Raw genomic sequence first — 17,662 nt, 5'->3', positions numbered from 1 at the left:
GATAACGAATTACATTCACTATTATGACTACGCAAATATTTATACGCAGCTATCCCTCCAATTGTGGAGATACGCCGCATAACCAGTTGACACTAAGTCTCAAAAGAGAGCGGGGGGAAATCAAGAGCGTAGGGATACGTTACGTTTAGCCTGCGTTACGTGACGCGTCAAAACTTAGCGAGACAAATTTTACTCGTAATTTTAGTCACAAAGCGTGTTATTTGTGTGCGGAGTTAGTTTAGCGTGTTTACAGGTAAAATAATCGTGCTTCTGTGCTAAATTACGGCGCAAAAAGACTTGTCGAACAGATTAACTAGCGAACGCTCTGCGTGGTTTGTTGGGTAACTATGAGGCGGGGTTCTTCCTATGACTACAGAGACAGGGACCGTGGACGAGACAGGTAATTTGTCGTCTTCAAATATGTGATATCATACATGAAATGTTTCATCACGCAAAATGCATTGCTGGAACTTTGAACAGAGCCCATACTTGTCGTATTTTCAAGTTTAGGCCAACGAATGCAGCAGATAGAAACAACAACAATGTTGTTGTCGTCGTGGCCACAGTTGCACCGTAGATCGTTAGAAGTTGAACAAAGACGACTATTTTCGAGAAAATGTACATTTGTTGATATAAAATCTATATCCTTAAGGCAAAATCGTATTCGTAGATGCCGAAAAGTCGTTTTTGGGACAAAAAAAAACCCGTATCATAATAGGGTGTTGAATTTGTTTATTTTGTAGCACGGCCATTTTCATTCACATTAGTCAATTATTTATTTATTTATTTATTTATTATATACGAGACTCTGCTAACACACTCAAATCTGAACTAACTCCTGTTCTTTTAGCAAGTATTAATAGAGTTGGGATTACTCCTGTCATCTGCTGGCGTGGAATGCAACTAAAATACTGACTACATTAAAAATATACATTATTTTTCTCGAAAATAGATATATGTACAGTTTATATTTGTCAACTTTATTCTTGGTAAGTTTATGACTTGAATTATTACTCGTTATTACTAGTTATTTTTTGTCACTGTGGCCCTATACTGTTCTCATTGGGACGTTTGTTCAAAAACATTAGAATTATATTCTGATGGGTGATTAGTTGAAAATTCTGCAGACTGTCATTTGTATCAACTATGTAGGTAAATCACAGAAAAGTATCCTTTGCATCATAATTTGTAAAGCTTTTTTTTTTGTGTGTGTGTGTGTGTACTACTTTGAAGAATGAAATCCAGGAAATGCAGCTTTAAAAATTTTGGTGGTAGTAAATATGCTAAATAACCCAATATGACGTGACACTTCAGCTTCACGCTGTATTGCTGGTTCTGCAGTACTACTTGTCTGTGTAACCTCATAGGCCTCGTTCTTGGCCAGTGGGTGGTCGCAGTAATGGCCCCCCGCCCATGAAGTTTGGGCATCTCGGTGACAGTCTCCGCAAGAAAAAGTGGAACCTGGATGAGCTGCCAAAATTTGAGAAGAACTTCTACACTGAGCACCCAGAAGTTCAACACTTGACTCAGGTACATATTTACCTTTTCCATCCATCCATCCATCCATCCATCCATCCATCTTCTGTACCGCTTTATCCTCACAAGGGTCGTGGGCGTGCTCGAGCCTATCCAAGCCATCTTCGGGCGAGAGGTGGGGTACATCCTGAACCGGTCTCCAGCCAATCGCAGGGCACATATAAACAAACAACCATTGGCACTCACATTCACACCTAAGGGCAATTTAGAATCTTCACTCAACCTACCATGCATGTTTTTTTTTGGGATGTGGGAGGAAATCGGAGTGCCCGGAGAAAACCCACGCAGGCACGGGGAGAACATGCAAATTCCACACCGGCGGGGCCGGGATTTGAACCCCGGTCCTCAGAACTGTGAGGCAGATGTGCTCACCAGTCATCCACCGTCCCGCTATTTACCTTTTCATTTAATTTAATTCAACATAATCTCTGATTTAGCCATTATAGATCTCTTTTACTTTATTAAAGTAACATTCTATAAATGAAAACTACATTTTGTGTAAGTTGTATCCTGTTTTTACATCACCAGTATGAAATCGAAGAGTTTCGCAGAAAGAAAGAGATCACCGTCAAAGGGTCTGACTGTCCTAAACCTGTAATCACTTTTCAACAGGCACAGTTTCCACGTGAGTACACCACCATCACACAGTGTGCACTAGTGTAGCTGTACATTACATCATTAAAACTCTTGAGCTTTATTGCTTGGAACCCAAAGAAATTGATCTCGTAACATTGCAATGTTATTGTTTCCCTCACTGTATTAGAATATGTGATGGATGTGATAATGCAACAGAACTTCACAGAGCCCACACCGATTCAGGCTCAGGGCTTCCCTCTGGCTCTGAGTGGCAAGGATATGGTGGGGATAGCACAAACTGGCTCTGGAAAGACTCTAGCTGTAAGGAAGAATGCAACCAATGTCATTGTTTTTGTTTAGTAATTCATAAATGATATATATTATTCATACATTAGAATTTAATCAACATTGTTCTCAACTTAACTTTATTGCTAGACCACTTTAAGAACAACCGGTCAATTTCAAGTTCTGCTTAATTTCACGTGGTTCCTGACACTGCACTTGCCTCTCTCTTTCTCTATCTGTAGTATCTTCTTCCATCAATTGTGCACATTAATCATCAGCCCTATCTGGGGAGAGGAGATGGACCTATTGTAAGTTCACGTGCTCGCTGTGCTGCTTGGTTTTTGAAAAACAAATACAGTACAGTGGACATCCGCAGGTCAGACATAATACACTACAAGAGGTTGCTTGACATTTTATTTTTTCCATATTTAAAGTTAATTTTCCTATATGAAATCATGCAAATAGAATTGATCCATTTTCTACTGTTTACCCTATTCAGGATCACGGGTGAGCTGGAGAATTTTTCAGCTGAATTTTTGGCAAGGGTACATTGAATTGATCACAACTCCAGGTCGTTCATAATATCATAACATTTTAACGAAATACAAATATAAAATAATGAAATAGGAAAGTGCTAAAATGGTTTTATAAGAAATAGTTGTTCATATTAAAACATTGGCAACCTTTACCTTTGAGTAATACCACTTTCTAGACCGCTTTTTACACTGACTATGAATGAAAGTTTTCAACCTTTTTGTCATCCTGCTAAAATGTTACTTTTGGAGGGGTGTGAAGCAAAGTGAAGAAGACTGCAGTCAGCACTCACTTCTCTCGCCCTGTTGCATTGAAAGCTATGTTGCAGTCTGACAAATATTTTAGATGTCACACTAGCAGCTGACCCTGATTTTACCACACACCTAATTATCTGCAGGATGATGTTTTATTGTCTGGAAGTATTCACAGTTGCGAATTGCGATGGTAGCTCGTTTCGCTTGTGGAAAAAGCAAATGCAGTTTATTACCAGCTCCTCAGTTCCAACTGTGATATGGCTAATTTGCGGGCACTCTGTGTATAAGATGCTCTGGTTTTAGTTTTATTGTTGTCATTACCATTAATTTTCCTCATCAATTTAATATGAGGCGGCACGGTGGCCGACTGGTTAGAGCGTCAGCCTCACAGTTCTGAGGACCCGGGTTCAATCCCCGGCCCCGCCTGTGTGGAGTTTGCATGTTCTCCCCGTGCCTGTGTGGGTTTTCTCCGGGCACTCCGGTTTCCTCCCACATCCCAAAAACATGCATTAATTGGAGACTCTAAATTGTCCGTAGGTGTGAATGTGAGGACGGATGGTTGTTTCTTTGTATGTGCCCTGCGATTGGCTGGCAACCAGTTCAGGGTGTACCCCGCCTCCTGCCCGATGACAGCTGGGATAGGCTCCAGCACGCCCGCGACCCTAGTGAGGAGAAGTGGCTCCGAAAACGGATGGATGGAATTTAATATGAATGATACCCATGTTGAAGTGTCAACACACAAAGCCTAAAATCTATTCCAAAAAGCACGTTGATTTATAGAATACGGTAAACATGGATCAGCGTCATTTTTGCCTCGATTTGGATTTGTGTTTAACATTTGCACTAGATTTTCAACTTTGAGTTGTTTGACTTCCACTCTTTTTGAGTTACGAGGGGTCCACTGCACTTGTTTTTCCCCCCTTTTTTTCTTTGTCAGGCAGTCTGTAACTAATCTCTCCCCTCTCGCCTAATAGTGTTTGGTCCTTGCCCCGACCAGAGAGCTGGCCCAGCAGGTTCAGCAAGTGGCCTCAGACTACGGCAAGTCTTCCAGAATCAGAAGTACCTGTGTGTATGGTGGAGCACCCAAAGGACCGCAGCTTCGAGAGCTCGAGAAGGGTGTGTATGATGTTAGATCCTAATGGGTGCATCATGTCAGAAGTTTGGAATTCAACTTTTCAGTTACTGATGCTTGGTGAATTTGAAAAACAAAACAACACTACAAAGTTCAGCACATTCATGCCTCCCTTTTCATTATGATCTGCATGTTGAGCTCATTGTGGAAGGCTTTGGTTCAGAGATCCTAGCGCTTATCCCGGAATGGGGGACTGGTAGATGGATCCTGAGCATTGTCGATCTACCCTTGAGCAAGGCGCTGCTACTCCTGCTCAATCCCATGTGGAATCTGTGACCTTTTTTCACTTTTAGTTTTACTTAACTTTCTTTTAGGTGTTGAGATCTGCATTGCCACGCCCGGTCGCCTGATTGACTTCTTAGAGTCAGGAAAGACTAACTTGCGTCGCTGCACATACCTTGTGCTGGACGAAGCTGACCGCATGCTGGACATGGGATTTGAACCCCAGATTCGCAAGATAATTGAACAAATCAGGGTAGGAGAAAGACTCTGCTATAATGACTACATTTGATATGATTATGTGTTTCATTCATCTTTTATCTTTCTCTGTTCTGCATCCAAGCCTGACAGACAAACCCTTATGTGGAGTGCAACTTGGCCCAAAGATGTCCGTCAACTGGCTGAAGACTTTTTGAGGGACTACATCCAGATTAATGTCGGCGCCCTCGAACTCAGTGCCAACCACAACATCCTGCAAATTGTTGATGTCTGCATGGACAATGAGAAGGACCACAAGTAAGAAGTGGGAAAAACTGAAATATGGATATGCCATTGCGTTGATCTTTTAACCCTGTTAATTGGACTGGGCGATTAATCGATTTGATAAATTAATTACAAGTTTTTGGGTCAGGACATTTTTTTTCAGCGATCTTTGGTAGTCCAAAGCGTGTCCCCTCTGACATGCACTGCTTACACTGTAACAAAATGGCTGCGCACAGAAAGTAGTTTCCTAAAGAGGCACAGTTTTGGCAGTAATTTGGTATAGGTTCGGGTTTACAACGTCTGACAATGAGCAAAAAACAGTCTTTCACAAGTAAACAGGGTAGCACTGGCAATTTATTTCAACATTTGAAATGGAGATATGCAGCAAATTGGGAGAAGCGTTGCTCTGTATATGACATGGGAAAAAATGGGAGTCTGAACCCCTCCTCTGCTAAGAAACAGAGAGACTGCATGGGCAGAATCATTTTCACATTGTTTTAAGTCTGATAAGAATTCAGGATAAGTTGCCAAAGACATGGTGTGCTCATTTATACGGAACAAAAGCAGATACAGTAGAAACCAGATGTTTACACAGACATGTTTTTTTTCCCTCACTGTCTGACAAGAATTTAGACTATACTCTTCCTGTTTTAGGTAAATTAGGCTTACCAAATTATTTCTATTTGCTATTTGTTTACATAATTTTTCATGACTTTCTTCAACGTTAGAAGTTTACATACATTTCATTAGTATTTGGTACTATTGCCTTTAAACACAAAAGTTTAGTCTGATTGCACATCAAGACAGTGAGGGGGAAAAAAACTTGTCTTTTTATATAGTGTACGTAAACATCTGGTTTCAATTGTACACTATATCCACATCCACATGTTGATCAACTTCAATGGTGGACGCAGCATGAAAAAAACTTCTCATGACTGAGTAACATAGCCAAGAATTACCTCTAGATCCCTGTTACAAGGACCCTACCTGAGGGGGTTTTATGTTTGTGTGTGTGTGGGTGGGGGGCTCGCAGTGTAACGTGCCTGGCGAAAGCCTGATATTGTAGAAAGGCTTATTTTCCCTGCCTGGAATATGCATTTACTCGTAGGATGCCATTTTGTTCACATTTTAAGGGACAAAATAGTTGATAGAAGCAGCACCTTTGATTCATGTTACGTTCCCGGAAACAATTTAAGATACATATTTATCCAAAAGGGAACATTTTTGTTTATTTATTGGTGCTATATATATATATTTTAAACTTTGTATTAAAATGCATCAAGGATTGTGTTTGAAGGGAATTTCTTTTCCAACAATTTTCACATTTGTAAAGAAAAATATGTATTTCTGATTTTTCTTTGGAAAATTTTTCAAGTTAATGTTGGGAAAAAAATACAGTAATCCTCTCTCCGTCGTTTCAGTTTACCTTCCAGATCACCCACGCAATAACTGAAGTCCGTAATATAGAAATACCCTATTTAAATACACCATGGCATGTTTTTATTCATTTATGGCACTTGAATTTTTTTAAAGCACACTTTTAAAACAATGAAAACACATTACACACATAATATAACGCTAGAGAGCAAGAGCAATGGATAAAATAAAGTTATAGTAGGCCCAAAAACCGTATGAAAAAACAGTAACTGTAAAAACACTTTAAAAAATCTGTGATAAAGCAAGACTGCGAAGCGTGGATTGCGATATAGCTGGAGATTACTGTAGTGCAAATCCCTGAAGGTAAAACAACAAAAAGAGGAACTTGCTTTGAATAATGTTCTTGTCGGTATCGCATTACAATTTAAATTTAATTTATTTTATTTTATTTTTTTTAAACAAAACAAAAACAACATTGGGGATTTTATTTTAAAGCCATATTGCCCACCCTTATTGTGAATAGCATCACAGAACTCCCAATTTGCTTCAGTTAATCTGTTTCGCGTACTGATTGAGTTTCCTGCGCATGGTGTCTGGGCTCGAAGCTTGGTCATACCGGAGGGAGTCAGGTTAGAGCCGCTGCTCCTCTGCATCGAGAGAAGCCAGGTGAGGTGGGTCGGTAGCTGGTTTGGGTGGCACATGGACGACTACCCCTGGTGAGGTGTACTGATAATTCTTTGGCATTCCCCCCTACAGAGCTGAATGAAGTTGGACCATGGGCCTCTCAATACTTGGTCTGCTGCCCCTGCAACCTGAAACCTGATCAGTGGAAGAAGATGGGTGGATGGATAGCTAATGTTGTTTCTTTCCCTCCCTGTGTGTAGACTTGTTCAGCTGATGGAAGAGATTATGGCAGTGAAGGAGAATAAAACCATCATCTTTGTGGAGACCAAGAAACGCTGCGATGAGCTGACGAGAAGGATGCGAAGGGATGGGTGAGCTATATGACTGGTCTTTTAGTAACTTATTGTGACGATGTCAAAACTATCCTGCTAGGTTCACTGTACTGCTGCTGATTTCTGCATTAGGTGGCCAGCCATGTGTATCCATGGAGACAAGAGCCAGCCAGAAAGAGACTGGGTGCTCACAGGTTGGAGAAACACATCATCAGTTATTGTTAGAGCTTCTGTGGCAGTTGATGGTGAGTTGTCTCAGAAGTTGTTATTTTTGACAGAATTCCGAAGTGGGAAAGCTCCCATTCTGATTGCCACAGACGTTGCCTCTCGCGGTCTGGGTACGTCATCTCACATTTACAAATAATCTCTCACCTCTATTGATACTTTGACGTTAACTTGAATTCACATGATACTGCACAGAAGGTATAGTGTAGACAATCATCACTAGGTAAATAAGCAATGGAGTAGATTGGAAGACCTAACAAGTATTTTATTACTGTTGATCAATAACTCAACTCTGCAAATGTATCTCCCATTAAAAGTCTAGAGTTGTTTTCTTTTAGGTTCACTGGGTTCCTTGTTATTTATGAGTGAATTCATATCAGACTGTATGAATCATTCGTTGCCAGTCCTCCATGTTAACATGGATATTTGAATTCAACAGCCGTCAATGGCAGTGAATGAGTTAAATGATGAATGATACACATCATACGGAGGTTCGCCCTGTGTTTAAAGCCTGACAGCTTAAGGGCTGTCCAGTGTCCGATATGGAGGCTTCTGGCTTTCTGGTCCACTGGTCTGTTTCTTGTTACTATAGCTACAAAGCATCCTTCAAGCGGGGCTCTTTGGCATGCTGCCTGAACAGAGTGGAGTGTCTGTGTTGGGGAGAGACGCCTGAGCGATAAACATAACTCACTCATACATACTGTATGTGTGTGGTGTCTAGGACAGTCACTGCATGTACAAATGTAAAATGACAAAAAAGGAAGAAAAAGATTTGGTGATCTTTGTTGACATGACAATACATATGAGAAGGGGGGATGAGTGAAGTGTTTGTGACTTGTCAAAATTCCCATTACTATATTTTTCTTCTTTTTTGTCCCCTCTTCTCCTCTCAGGATTTGGCAGCAGGCGGCAGCTGTAACAGTGTGCGCTGCTGTCGCTGCACGCTCGGTCCTATTAAAAGTAGATGTTTGTCTAGTTTTTGAGGGGTTAAAGCCCCTGTTCGTCTTGTGGGTAATGTAGGTCCCCTTCCCCAGCCCGATACTGTCAGTGTGTGAATCCAACGAGCCTGTCATTGGAGCTGCCGGAGGTGCCTGTTTTGTCTGCTGTGCGACCCATCCAAAACAAGCAGACAGACAGTGAAAGCGTTAGATGGGCTCGTCTGGATCCAGTCCTGGCCAGGGCCCGAGGAGGGTCCTGCAACGTGGCGAGAGAGCAACAGAACCTGCGGTTGTATCGCTTGAGGTTTAGCGGTTCTGCTCCCGTCTGACGTTGCTGGTGTGTGCAGAAGGTGAGGGAAGAATCTGGTCTTCCTCACCCTCAGCCCCTCCCTCTGAACCAGGACTGATCACCACACAAAGGGGGTAAGTACCGCATCGCCCCTTTCTCTTCACCCTCCGTGAGCTCCTACACGCAGCTACCTCCATCTGCCTTCTACACTATTTGAAAGAATATATGAGCTAAGTTTGTAACATGGTACTTAGATATTGTTTGTTTGATAAAATAGTCTCTCGGTCATGTTGGAGGGTAGACTTCCTGATCAGACGCAGCAGTGCGGTCAGAGCCCCACACCTTCTGTAATGAGAAACAGACAATTTGTGTTCACACAGATTGGCCAGTAATGATCATTCTGCTGAAACATGGCTGGCTTGTGGGTGAAAAGCACAGGCATACTTATTCCTAGTGTTTTGCATCAAAGCAACAATAGGGTATAGGCTAATAGTTGTTTTGTTGTGCTCGGGATCCCCCAACTGTTGTAAAGTAAAATTGACATTCTTAGAACTCCTGTGGTAAACCCAGAAAAATGAGCAGTGAATATGAATTTGCAAAGTCACAAAGCTAAAAAAGCCAAATGTACATGCTACACACACTTACATAAGTTGTGTGTGTTATACTTATGTTACATGTCCTGGAAAAATAGGCACACAAAAGGAACATTTGCACTGATGCTACCGCTTCCACAGCACAGTCTTGTGACCTGGCTGGTCCACTAATATTAGAGACTGCTAAATATGCCAAAGCACTGATATATATTCTATTCACATTAAAACCATATTCAAATGATTTGACATTTCTGATAGTTTTTTTAAAAAATTATTTGAATTTTGTTGAATCTCAGATTCAGGAGGAGCAGTGTGGTTTTCGTCCTGGCCGTGGAACAGTGGACCAGCTCTACACCCTTGGCAGGGTCCTCGAGGGTGCATGGGAGTTCGCCCAACCAGTCTAAATGTGTTTTGTGGACTTGGAGAAGGCGTTGACCGTGTCCCTCAGGGGGTCCTGTGGGGGGTGCTTCGGGAGTATGGAGTACCGAACCCCCTGATACAGGCTGTTCGGTCCCTGTACGACCGGAGTCAGAGTTTCGTCCGCATATCCGGCAGTAAGTCGGACTCGTTTCCGGTGAGGGTTGGACTCCGGCATGGCTGCCCTTTGTCACCGATTTTGTTCATAACTTTTATGGACAGAAATTCTAGGTGCAGCCAAGGCGTACAGGGGATCCGGTTTGGTGGCGTCAGTATTGCATCTCTGCTTTTTAAAGATGATGTGGTTCTGTTGGCTTCATCAAGCCGTGACCTCCAACTCTCACTGGAGCAGTTCGCAGCTGAGTGTGAAGCGGCTGGGATGAGAATCAGCACCTCCAAATCTGAGACTGTGGTCCTCAGTCGGAAAAGGGTGGCGTTCCCTCTCCAGGTCGGGGATGAGATCCTTCCCCAAGTCGAGGAGTTCAGGTATCTTGGGGTCTTGTTCACGAGTGAGGGAAGAATGGAACGGGAGATCGACAGGCGGATTGGTTCAGCGTCTGCAGTGATGCGGACTTTGTATCGATCCGTTGTGATAAAGAAGGAGCTAAGCCGAAAGGCGAAGCTCTCGATTTACCGGTCGATCTACGTTCCTACCCTCACCTATGGTCACGAGCTGTGGGTCGTGACCGAAAGAACGAGATCCCGGATATAAGTGGCCGAAATGAGTTTCCTCCGCAGGGTGCCCGGGCTCTCCCTTAGAGATAGGGTGAGAAGCTCGGTCATCCGGGAGGATCTCAGAGTAGAGCCAGATGAGGTGGCTGGGGCATCTGATTCGGATGTCTCCCGGACGCCTTCCTGGTGAGGTGTTCCGGGCACGTCCCAGGAGACCCTTGGGACGACCCATGACACGCTGGAGAGACTACATCCTTCGGCTGGCCTGGGAACGCCTCAGGATCCCCCCGGAAGAGCTGGATGAAGTGGGTGGGGAGACGGAAGTCTGGGCGTCCCTGCTAAAGCTACTGCCCCCGCGACCCGACCTCGGATAAGCGGTAGAAAATGGATGAATGGATGGATGGATTTTAATTTTGTTTTAACAGATTTTATTTATTTATTACTAGTAAAGCTGCAGCCACTCAATTGAAGATTACGGTCGAAAAAGCAGCAAAGAATAGCATATACATTTGCCACAGAATGTGGGTTGTTGGTGAAGAAGCAGGAGTTTATGTGTCTCTACTACTGTATATTCAGTATCAAAAACATTTGAAGGATGGCCAGTGGGATACAATGGGGTTTACAGTGTGCTTCGTCCATTAATGATTGCTAGATTTTATTTCATTGTGTATTATCTCAGAGGGGAAATTCACCCAAGGGAGATGTGTCAAAATAAAAGTTAATTTTGTCTTGTACAGTCCAGTCCAAAAGTATTGGAACGGCAAGCTCAATTCCTTTGTTATTGTTGTTTACTGCAGACATTTGGGTTTCAGATCAAAAGATGAATATGAGACAAGAGTTCAGAATTCCAGCTTTTATTTCATGGTATATACATCTAGATGTGTTAAACAACTTAGGACAGCGCACCTTTTGTTTGAAGCCACACACTTTTCAAGTGAGCAAAAATATTGGAACAGACATTATTAAATTAACTTAAAGTGAATAACATTTGGAGGCAGCACGGTGGCGTCTGCATCACACTTCTGAGAACCGGGGTTCAATCCCCGGCCCCACCTGTGTGGAGTTTGCATGTTCTCCCCGTGCCTGCGTGGGTTTTCTCCAGGCACTCCGGTTTCCTCCCACATCTCAAAAAAACATGCATGGTAGGTTAATTGAAGACTCTAAATTGCCCGTAGGTGTGAATGTGAGTGTGGATGGTTGTTTGTTTGTATATGCCCTGCGATTGGCTGGCAACCAGTTCAGGGTGTATCCTGCCTCCTGCCAAAAACAAGCACTATCTAATGTTTAAGCAATCAATCTAAAAGGCAACACCTGAGCAACTAGAAACACCCATCAGTCACATGTTCCTGTCACAGTCACATCTAGATGTAAATACCATGAACTAAAAGCTGAAATGTTGAACGTTTGTCTCATATTCATCTTTTGATCTGAAACCTAAATGTCTTCAATATCCAACAAAAACAAAGAAATTGACCTTGCCGTTCCAATACTTTTGGAGGGGACTTGTAAATAAGAGGTAAGTACATCCAAAACAATCATCCAAATCTGATGCAAAATATCCACATATGTGTCATCATCAGTTTTGCAACTTAAGAAGAATATTCTGATTGAGGCTTTCTTCTGATAACCATGATTTCTAAAACACATTTCTTATTCAAAAGATGTTGAAGATATCAAGTTTGTCATCAACTTTGACTATCCGAATTCTTCGGAAGATTACGTCCACCGTATTGGACGTACAGCCCGCAGTACCAACAAGGGCACTGCCTATACCTTCTTCACTCCTGGGAATGCACGGCAGGCCCGCGACCTTGTCCGGGTTTTGCAAGAGGCAAATCAGGCCATCAACCCCAAACTGCTTCAGATGGTGGACTCAGGCCACGGAAGAGGAAGCGGTAATTATCGCCATAAACCTTTTGTAATGGAAAATGATTTGTTTTAGTCCAAGTGTTTCCCAACTTTTATTGAGCCAAGGCACAGATTTTACATAAGAAAAATCTCACGATGCACCACAGAAGAAAAGTGTACTTTCTGCCTCATGGAAGAGCATTTCATTGTTCTGCCATTCACTATATGTCACTGGCATAGATAATTGAACAAATAAACATTATTTGTTGTTAATAAGGATTTTCAGACCAATTAAGTGAAATTGGATAATTTCCCATGGCGCATTGAATGATCTCACACGGCACACTAATGTGACACGGCACATTGGTTGGGAATCGCTGTTTTAGTCAACAAGAATGAGGGGGAAAAAATAACATTCCAATTGTTAGAATTTGAGTTTATTGTGTGGACTGGATATTTGTGTTGAAGCAACTGAGGCAAAATGAAGCGTACTATTTGGCCGTGCTGCTGTTGATTTAATCTCAACGAATTTGCTGTCACGATGCAGGATGACCTAGTAATTAACACATTTGCCTACAATTCTCAGTTTGGGGTTTTGAATCTAGGCTCTGGCTGTCCAGTGGTTTTTTTTGTATGTTTCCTTGTGTTTCCATGAATTTTCTCTGGGTACTCCGGCTTCCTCTCACATTCCCAAAACATGTATGTTAGGTTCATTTACAACCCCAATTCCAATGAAGTTGGGACATTGTGTTAAACATAAATAAAAACAGAATACAATGATTTGCAAATCATGTTCAACCTATATTGAATTGAATACACTACAAAGACAAGATATTTTATGTTCAAACTGATCAACATTATTGTTTTGAGCAAATAATTTTTGGGAATTTTATGGCTGCAACACGTTCCAAAAAAGCTGGGACAGGGTCATGTTTACCACTGTGTTACATCACCTTTTCTTTTAACAACATTCAATAAATGTTTGGGAACTGAGGACACTAATTGTTGAAGCTTTGTAGGTGGACATTGCTTGGATGGCAGCATATGTTTCTCCAAAACCTTTATGTATCTTTCAGCATTAATGGTGCCTTCACAGATGTGTATGTTACACATGCCATTGGCACTAACACAGCCCCATACCATCACAGATGGTGGCTTTTGAACTTTGCGTCCATAGCAGTCCGGATGGTTCTTTTCCTCTTTGGCCCGGAGGACACGACGTCCACAATTTCCAAAAACAATTTGAAATGTCTGACCTCAGAACAATTTTCCACTTTGCACCAGTCCATCTTAGATGAGCTCGGGGCCAGAGAAGCCGGCAGCGTTTCTGCGTGTTGTTGATAAATGGCTTTTGCTTTGCATACTGGAGTTTCAAGTTGCACTTACGGATGTAGCGCCGAACTGTATTTACTGACATTGGTTTTCTGAAGTGTTCCTGAGCCCATGTGGTGATATCCTTTACACATTGATGTCGGTTTTTGATGCAGTGCCGCCTGAGGGATCGAAGGTCACGGGCATTCAATGTTAGTTTTCGGCCTTGGCACTTCCATGCAGTGATTTCTCCAGATTCTCTGAACCTTTTGATGATATTATGTACCACAGATGATGAAATCCCTAAATTCCTTGCAATTGTACGTTGAGGAACATTGTCCTTAAACTGTTCGACTATTTTCTCACGCACTTGTTCACAAAGAGGTGAACCTCGCCCCATCTTTGCTTGTGAATGACTGAGCAATTCAGGGAAGCTCCTTTTATATCCAATCATGGCACCCACCTGTCCCCAATTAGCCTGTTCACTTGTGGGATGTTCCAAACAGGTGTTTGATGAGCATTCCTCAACTTTCTCAGTCTTTTTTGCCACCTGTCCCAGCTTTTTTGGAACGTGTTGCAGCCATAAAAATATCTTTTATATTTTATCTATTAAATATCTTGTCTTTGTAGTGTATTCAATTAAATATAGGTTGAACATGATTTGCAAATCATTGTGTTCTGATTTTATTTATGTTTAACACAATGTCCTAACTTCATTGGAATTGGGTTTGTAGAACTCTAAATTGTCTGTGAATGTACTTGTCTGTCTATATGTGCCCTGTGATTGGCTGGCCACCAGGGTGTACCCCGTCTTCCGCCAAAGTCAGCTGGGATAGGCTCCAGCTCACCTGCGACCCTAATGAGGATAACCAGAACAGAAAATGGATGGTTGGATGAAATAACACTAGCAATGATGTCCGTGTAGCTCCCCAGAAAGTGTTATTCTGCTCAATACAGGTGTCAAAACAGGTGTTTTGAAGAAAATGTAGTCAAATGCCTAACCCAAATACTGAGTACTAGTGATCAAGTTTGAAACTGTGTCACTTTGTCATTTTTGGTCACAGGCGGCAGAATGCGTTACCGTGGCAGCAGCTCCAACAATCCCAATACGATGTACCAGGATGAGTGTCAACGGCGCATGCGTTCCAGGGAGGGAAGCGGCGGCAGCAGAGACGGCCGCTTCGGCCGCACTGACGACCGCCCCTCATCCTCCTCAGGCGACCGTTACAGGGATCAGAGCAGGACCGGCCACAGTTCGGCTCAGCACCAGGACTACAGAGCCGGCCACAACTCTAACCTTAGTGGAGGCCCTGCTAGTGGTGAAGGGATGGACCATTCGAGTCATCTTCAGGGTCAGTTTGCCCAGCCTTATCCTCCATCACTGCCGCCAGGGGGGCCACAGCCTCTCATGTCTCAGCAGTATGCGCCATCACAGCCCCCGTTAGTGAGCTTTGTGGGACAACCCCCTTACCAGTTCAACCCTCCTCCTTCCGGCCCTTCTCCCCGCTAGTAGTAGTAGTAGCCATTCATCCGTTTTCTTTACAGCATGTCCTCATTAGGGTCGCGGGTGAGCTGACAGTGAGCAAGAAGTGGGGTGCACCCTGGACTGGTTGTGACCCAATCGCAGTAGCATTGAGACGAGTGGGACTATTTGTTGTAAGTTTGTATTGGTCTACTCCAGGACCTCTGTGAAATCTTTATTAAAAAAAAAAAAAAAAAAAAAAACACAAAAAATAAAAAATTCTATGCAGTTTCTACCACTTTTATCGAGAAAATCTAAACTTCAGTAGGAATTGGTGTCATACCATGTATGTGCCTGGTCTAGTTCAGCATTACATGGTTTTGTTGTCAATGCACTGGCCTTTGAAAGCCAATGGCATAGATTTAAAAAAATATGTTCGTTTCTGAAAGTAGTTTTAATTACGTGTAGTATTTTGTAGCATCTTAACTCTTGGGCAGATTCTGTGAATACCCAATTTTTTCAGTCTCTGCTAAAACATCAAGGACGAGACCTTCCCCCATAATGATAAAGTGGGGTTTGTAGATCCAGAGCCCTGCCAGAATTGAATTGTCATTTTGGCAGATGGGGATAGTGTGTTGGGTGTGGTGACCATTGCATGTATGCCATTAATTACAACATTCATGCATATGCAGGATGGGGGTTTCTATTCAGGACTATTTAGCCTTGGTGGAGGTTTGCGCCCTGCTCAGTACAATTCTGCTTATTATGAATTTAGCTGGCGGCACAGTGGACAGCTGGTTAGCACATCTGCCTCACAATTCTGAGGACCTGAGTTCAAATCCAGCCTCACCTGTGTAGAGTCTGCATGTTTTCCCCGTGCCTGCGTGGGTTTTCTCCGGATACTCCGGTTTCCTCCCACATCCCCAAAACATGCACGGTAGGTTAATTGAAGACTCTAAATTGCCCGTACGTGTGAAGGTGAGCGCGACTGGTTGTTTGTTTATATGTGCCCTGCGATTGGCTGGCGACCAGTTCAGGGTATACCCCGCCTCTCGCCCGAAGATAGCTGGGATAGGCTCCAGCACGTCCGCGACTCTCGTGAGGATAAGCGGTTTTGGAAAATGGATGGATGGATGAATTTAGCTGAGTACATTAAAAGGGGTAAATAAAATAATCACAGCTCACCCTCAGGGATCATTTCTAGAATAGGTTTCTTTTTAAAGAGGGTATAGACATATTTCCATGTACCGCTTGTTGTATAAAGTGGAATTTTTAAGATCGTTCTCATTTAAGACCCCCCCATAAGAATTTTGGCCTGTGATATAGAGTTTACACATGCAGGCTTACCGTAATTTCTCATGTATAATGTGCATTCCCCCCCCCCCCCCCCCCCAAAAAAAAATTGTCAAGTCAATAGTGTGCATTATAGATAAGTATAGGGGAAAATGAAAAAGCTTTTACATTTTATAAATGTATGCCGCCATCTAGAGGTTTTGGAAAAGTGTACACTTTCATTCCAATGTCATTGCCACCTAGAGGTTATGAAAAAAGTGTAGCCTGCAATTTCATTCCAGTATGACAGAGGTACGTATGACTGCACATACTGTATGTACAGTTGTGCTCATAAGTTTACATACCCTGGCAGAATTTGAGATTTCTTTTTTTATTATATTTTTTTAATATTGCTGAACAACCATAATATCTTTATGGTTATGTTTTCTTTTAATGATAATGCTTTTCTGAAATGCCTGACAGTTTAATTTGAATTCCATTAAAATAAAATGTGTTTCGCCTAGCCCTTCATGTTTTCTTTAAAGAATTGTACCTTACAAATTCTGCCTGCACAACTGTGTTTTCTCATTTACCAAATAAAAGTAATCCTGTGAATTTCAGAATAAGAGCACGTAAATAAAAAAAGTATTACATAAAGTGCTTAAATTTAGAATAATTATTTGAAAAAATACTTCATTTTGATCATATGGGTAGAAGCAAGATCATGCATTGTAAAAATGCATTATACATAGGTAGAAGGGTTTTCAACTTTGGGGGTGCGCATTATACACGAGAAATTACGGTATGTTATTTTTAAGAGACTTGAACATTCCATTATGTTCTAACGAAGTTAGCACACGACTTATTCACACATTACCATTTTTTGTTTTTATAATGTCCTGTGCAGGCGTATATACTATGGAGGGTGTTTGGGTTTTGTTTTGTCTAACTCAGCGACTCAGACTGTGTTGTGTAGTTATCATGGACTGTCCATCTTGCATGTACTTTGTCTTTCATCAGTGCATTCCACTTAGTCTATTTGTAGAAATCATCATTTGTAAAATATGATGATTTGACAAGCTCTGCACACATTGTGTGTTTTCACTCTTTAGGGATAACTGGAATTCTGCTCTTGTTGGGCCTCACAATAGTAGGACTGTTTGGGTTTGGGACAATGTCCAGGTGAGGTCAGTATATCTGCCTGTGAAATGTTTGGATGACAAATTTGATGTACAATTGTTTATTAAAAAAAAAAGTGCTTATGCAGCGTTTGAATGACAGTT

General features: G+C 42.1%; 1 protein-coding gene across 3 annotated transcripts; it reads left to right on the top strand.

The window, feature by feature from the left end:
- The first annotated feature begins 118 nt into the window (after window positions 1–118).
- Window positions 119–17,645, top strand: LOC133404639 (probable ATP-dependent RNA helicase DDX17). 3 transcript variants are annotated; one of them, XM_061680717.1, is made up of 13 exons: window positions 119–400; window positions 1,368–1,530; window positions 2,065–2,161; window positions 2,300–2,433; window positions 2,640–2,705; window positions 4,160–4,301; window positions 4,632–4,792; window positions 4,880–5,052; window positions 7,281–7,391; window positions 7,485–7,546; window positions 7,631–7,690; window positions 12,148–12,381; window positions 14,710–17,645. In XM_061680717.1, the coding sequence occupies exons 1-13, from the start codon at window positions 348–350 to the stop codon at window positions 15,153–15,155; spliced, it is 1,902 nt and encodes a 633-aa protein (XP_061536701.1). In that variant the 5' UTR covers window positions 119–347; the 3' UTR covers window positions 15,156–17,645. The 3 variants fall into 3 exon arrangements, with proteins under 3 accessions (XP_061536701.1, XP_061536702.1, XP_061536700.1); XM_061680718.1 differs by having other exon boundaries at window positions 7,485–7,690; window positions 14,710–14,997; window positions 17,492–17,645; XM_061680716.1 differs by having other exon boundaries at window positions 7,485–7,690.
- The last annotated feature ends 17 nt before the right edge of the window (window positions 17,646–17,662 follow it).

Source organism: Phycodurus eques, chromosome 6 (genome assembly GCF_024500275.1).
Source record: "Phycodurus eques isolate BA_2022a chromosome 6, UOR_Pequ_1.1, whole genome shotgun sequence".
Lineage (NCBI taxonomy): Eukaryota > Metazoa > Chordata > Actinopteri > Syngnathiformes > Syngnathidae > Phycodurus > Phycodurus eques.
Note: the sequence above shows the minus strand (reverse complement) of the source record. Positions and strands in the feature narration are given on the sequence as shown.

Coding starts and splice junctions, on each gene's coding strand:
- LOC133404639 (XM_061680716.1), top strand. CDS start 348: ATGAGGCGGGGTTCTTCCTATGACTACAGAGACAGGGACCGTGGACGA. Junction 1,531..2,064: donor AAGTTCAACACTTGACTCAG/GTACATATTTAC, acceptor TTACATCACCAG/TATGAAATCGAAGAGTTTCG. Junction 12,382..14,709: donor AGGCCACGGAAGAGGAAGCG/GTAATTATCGCC, acceptor TTTTGGTCACAG/GCGGCAGAATGCGTTACCGT.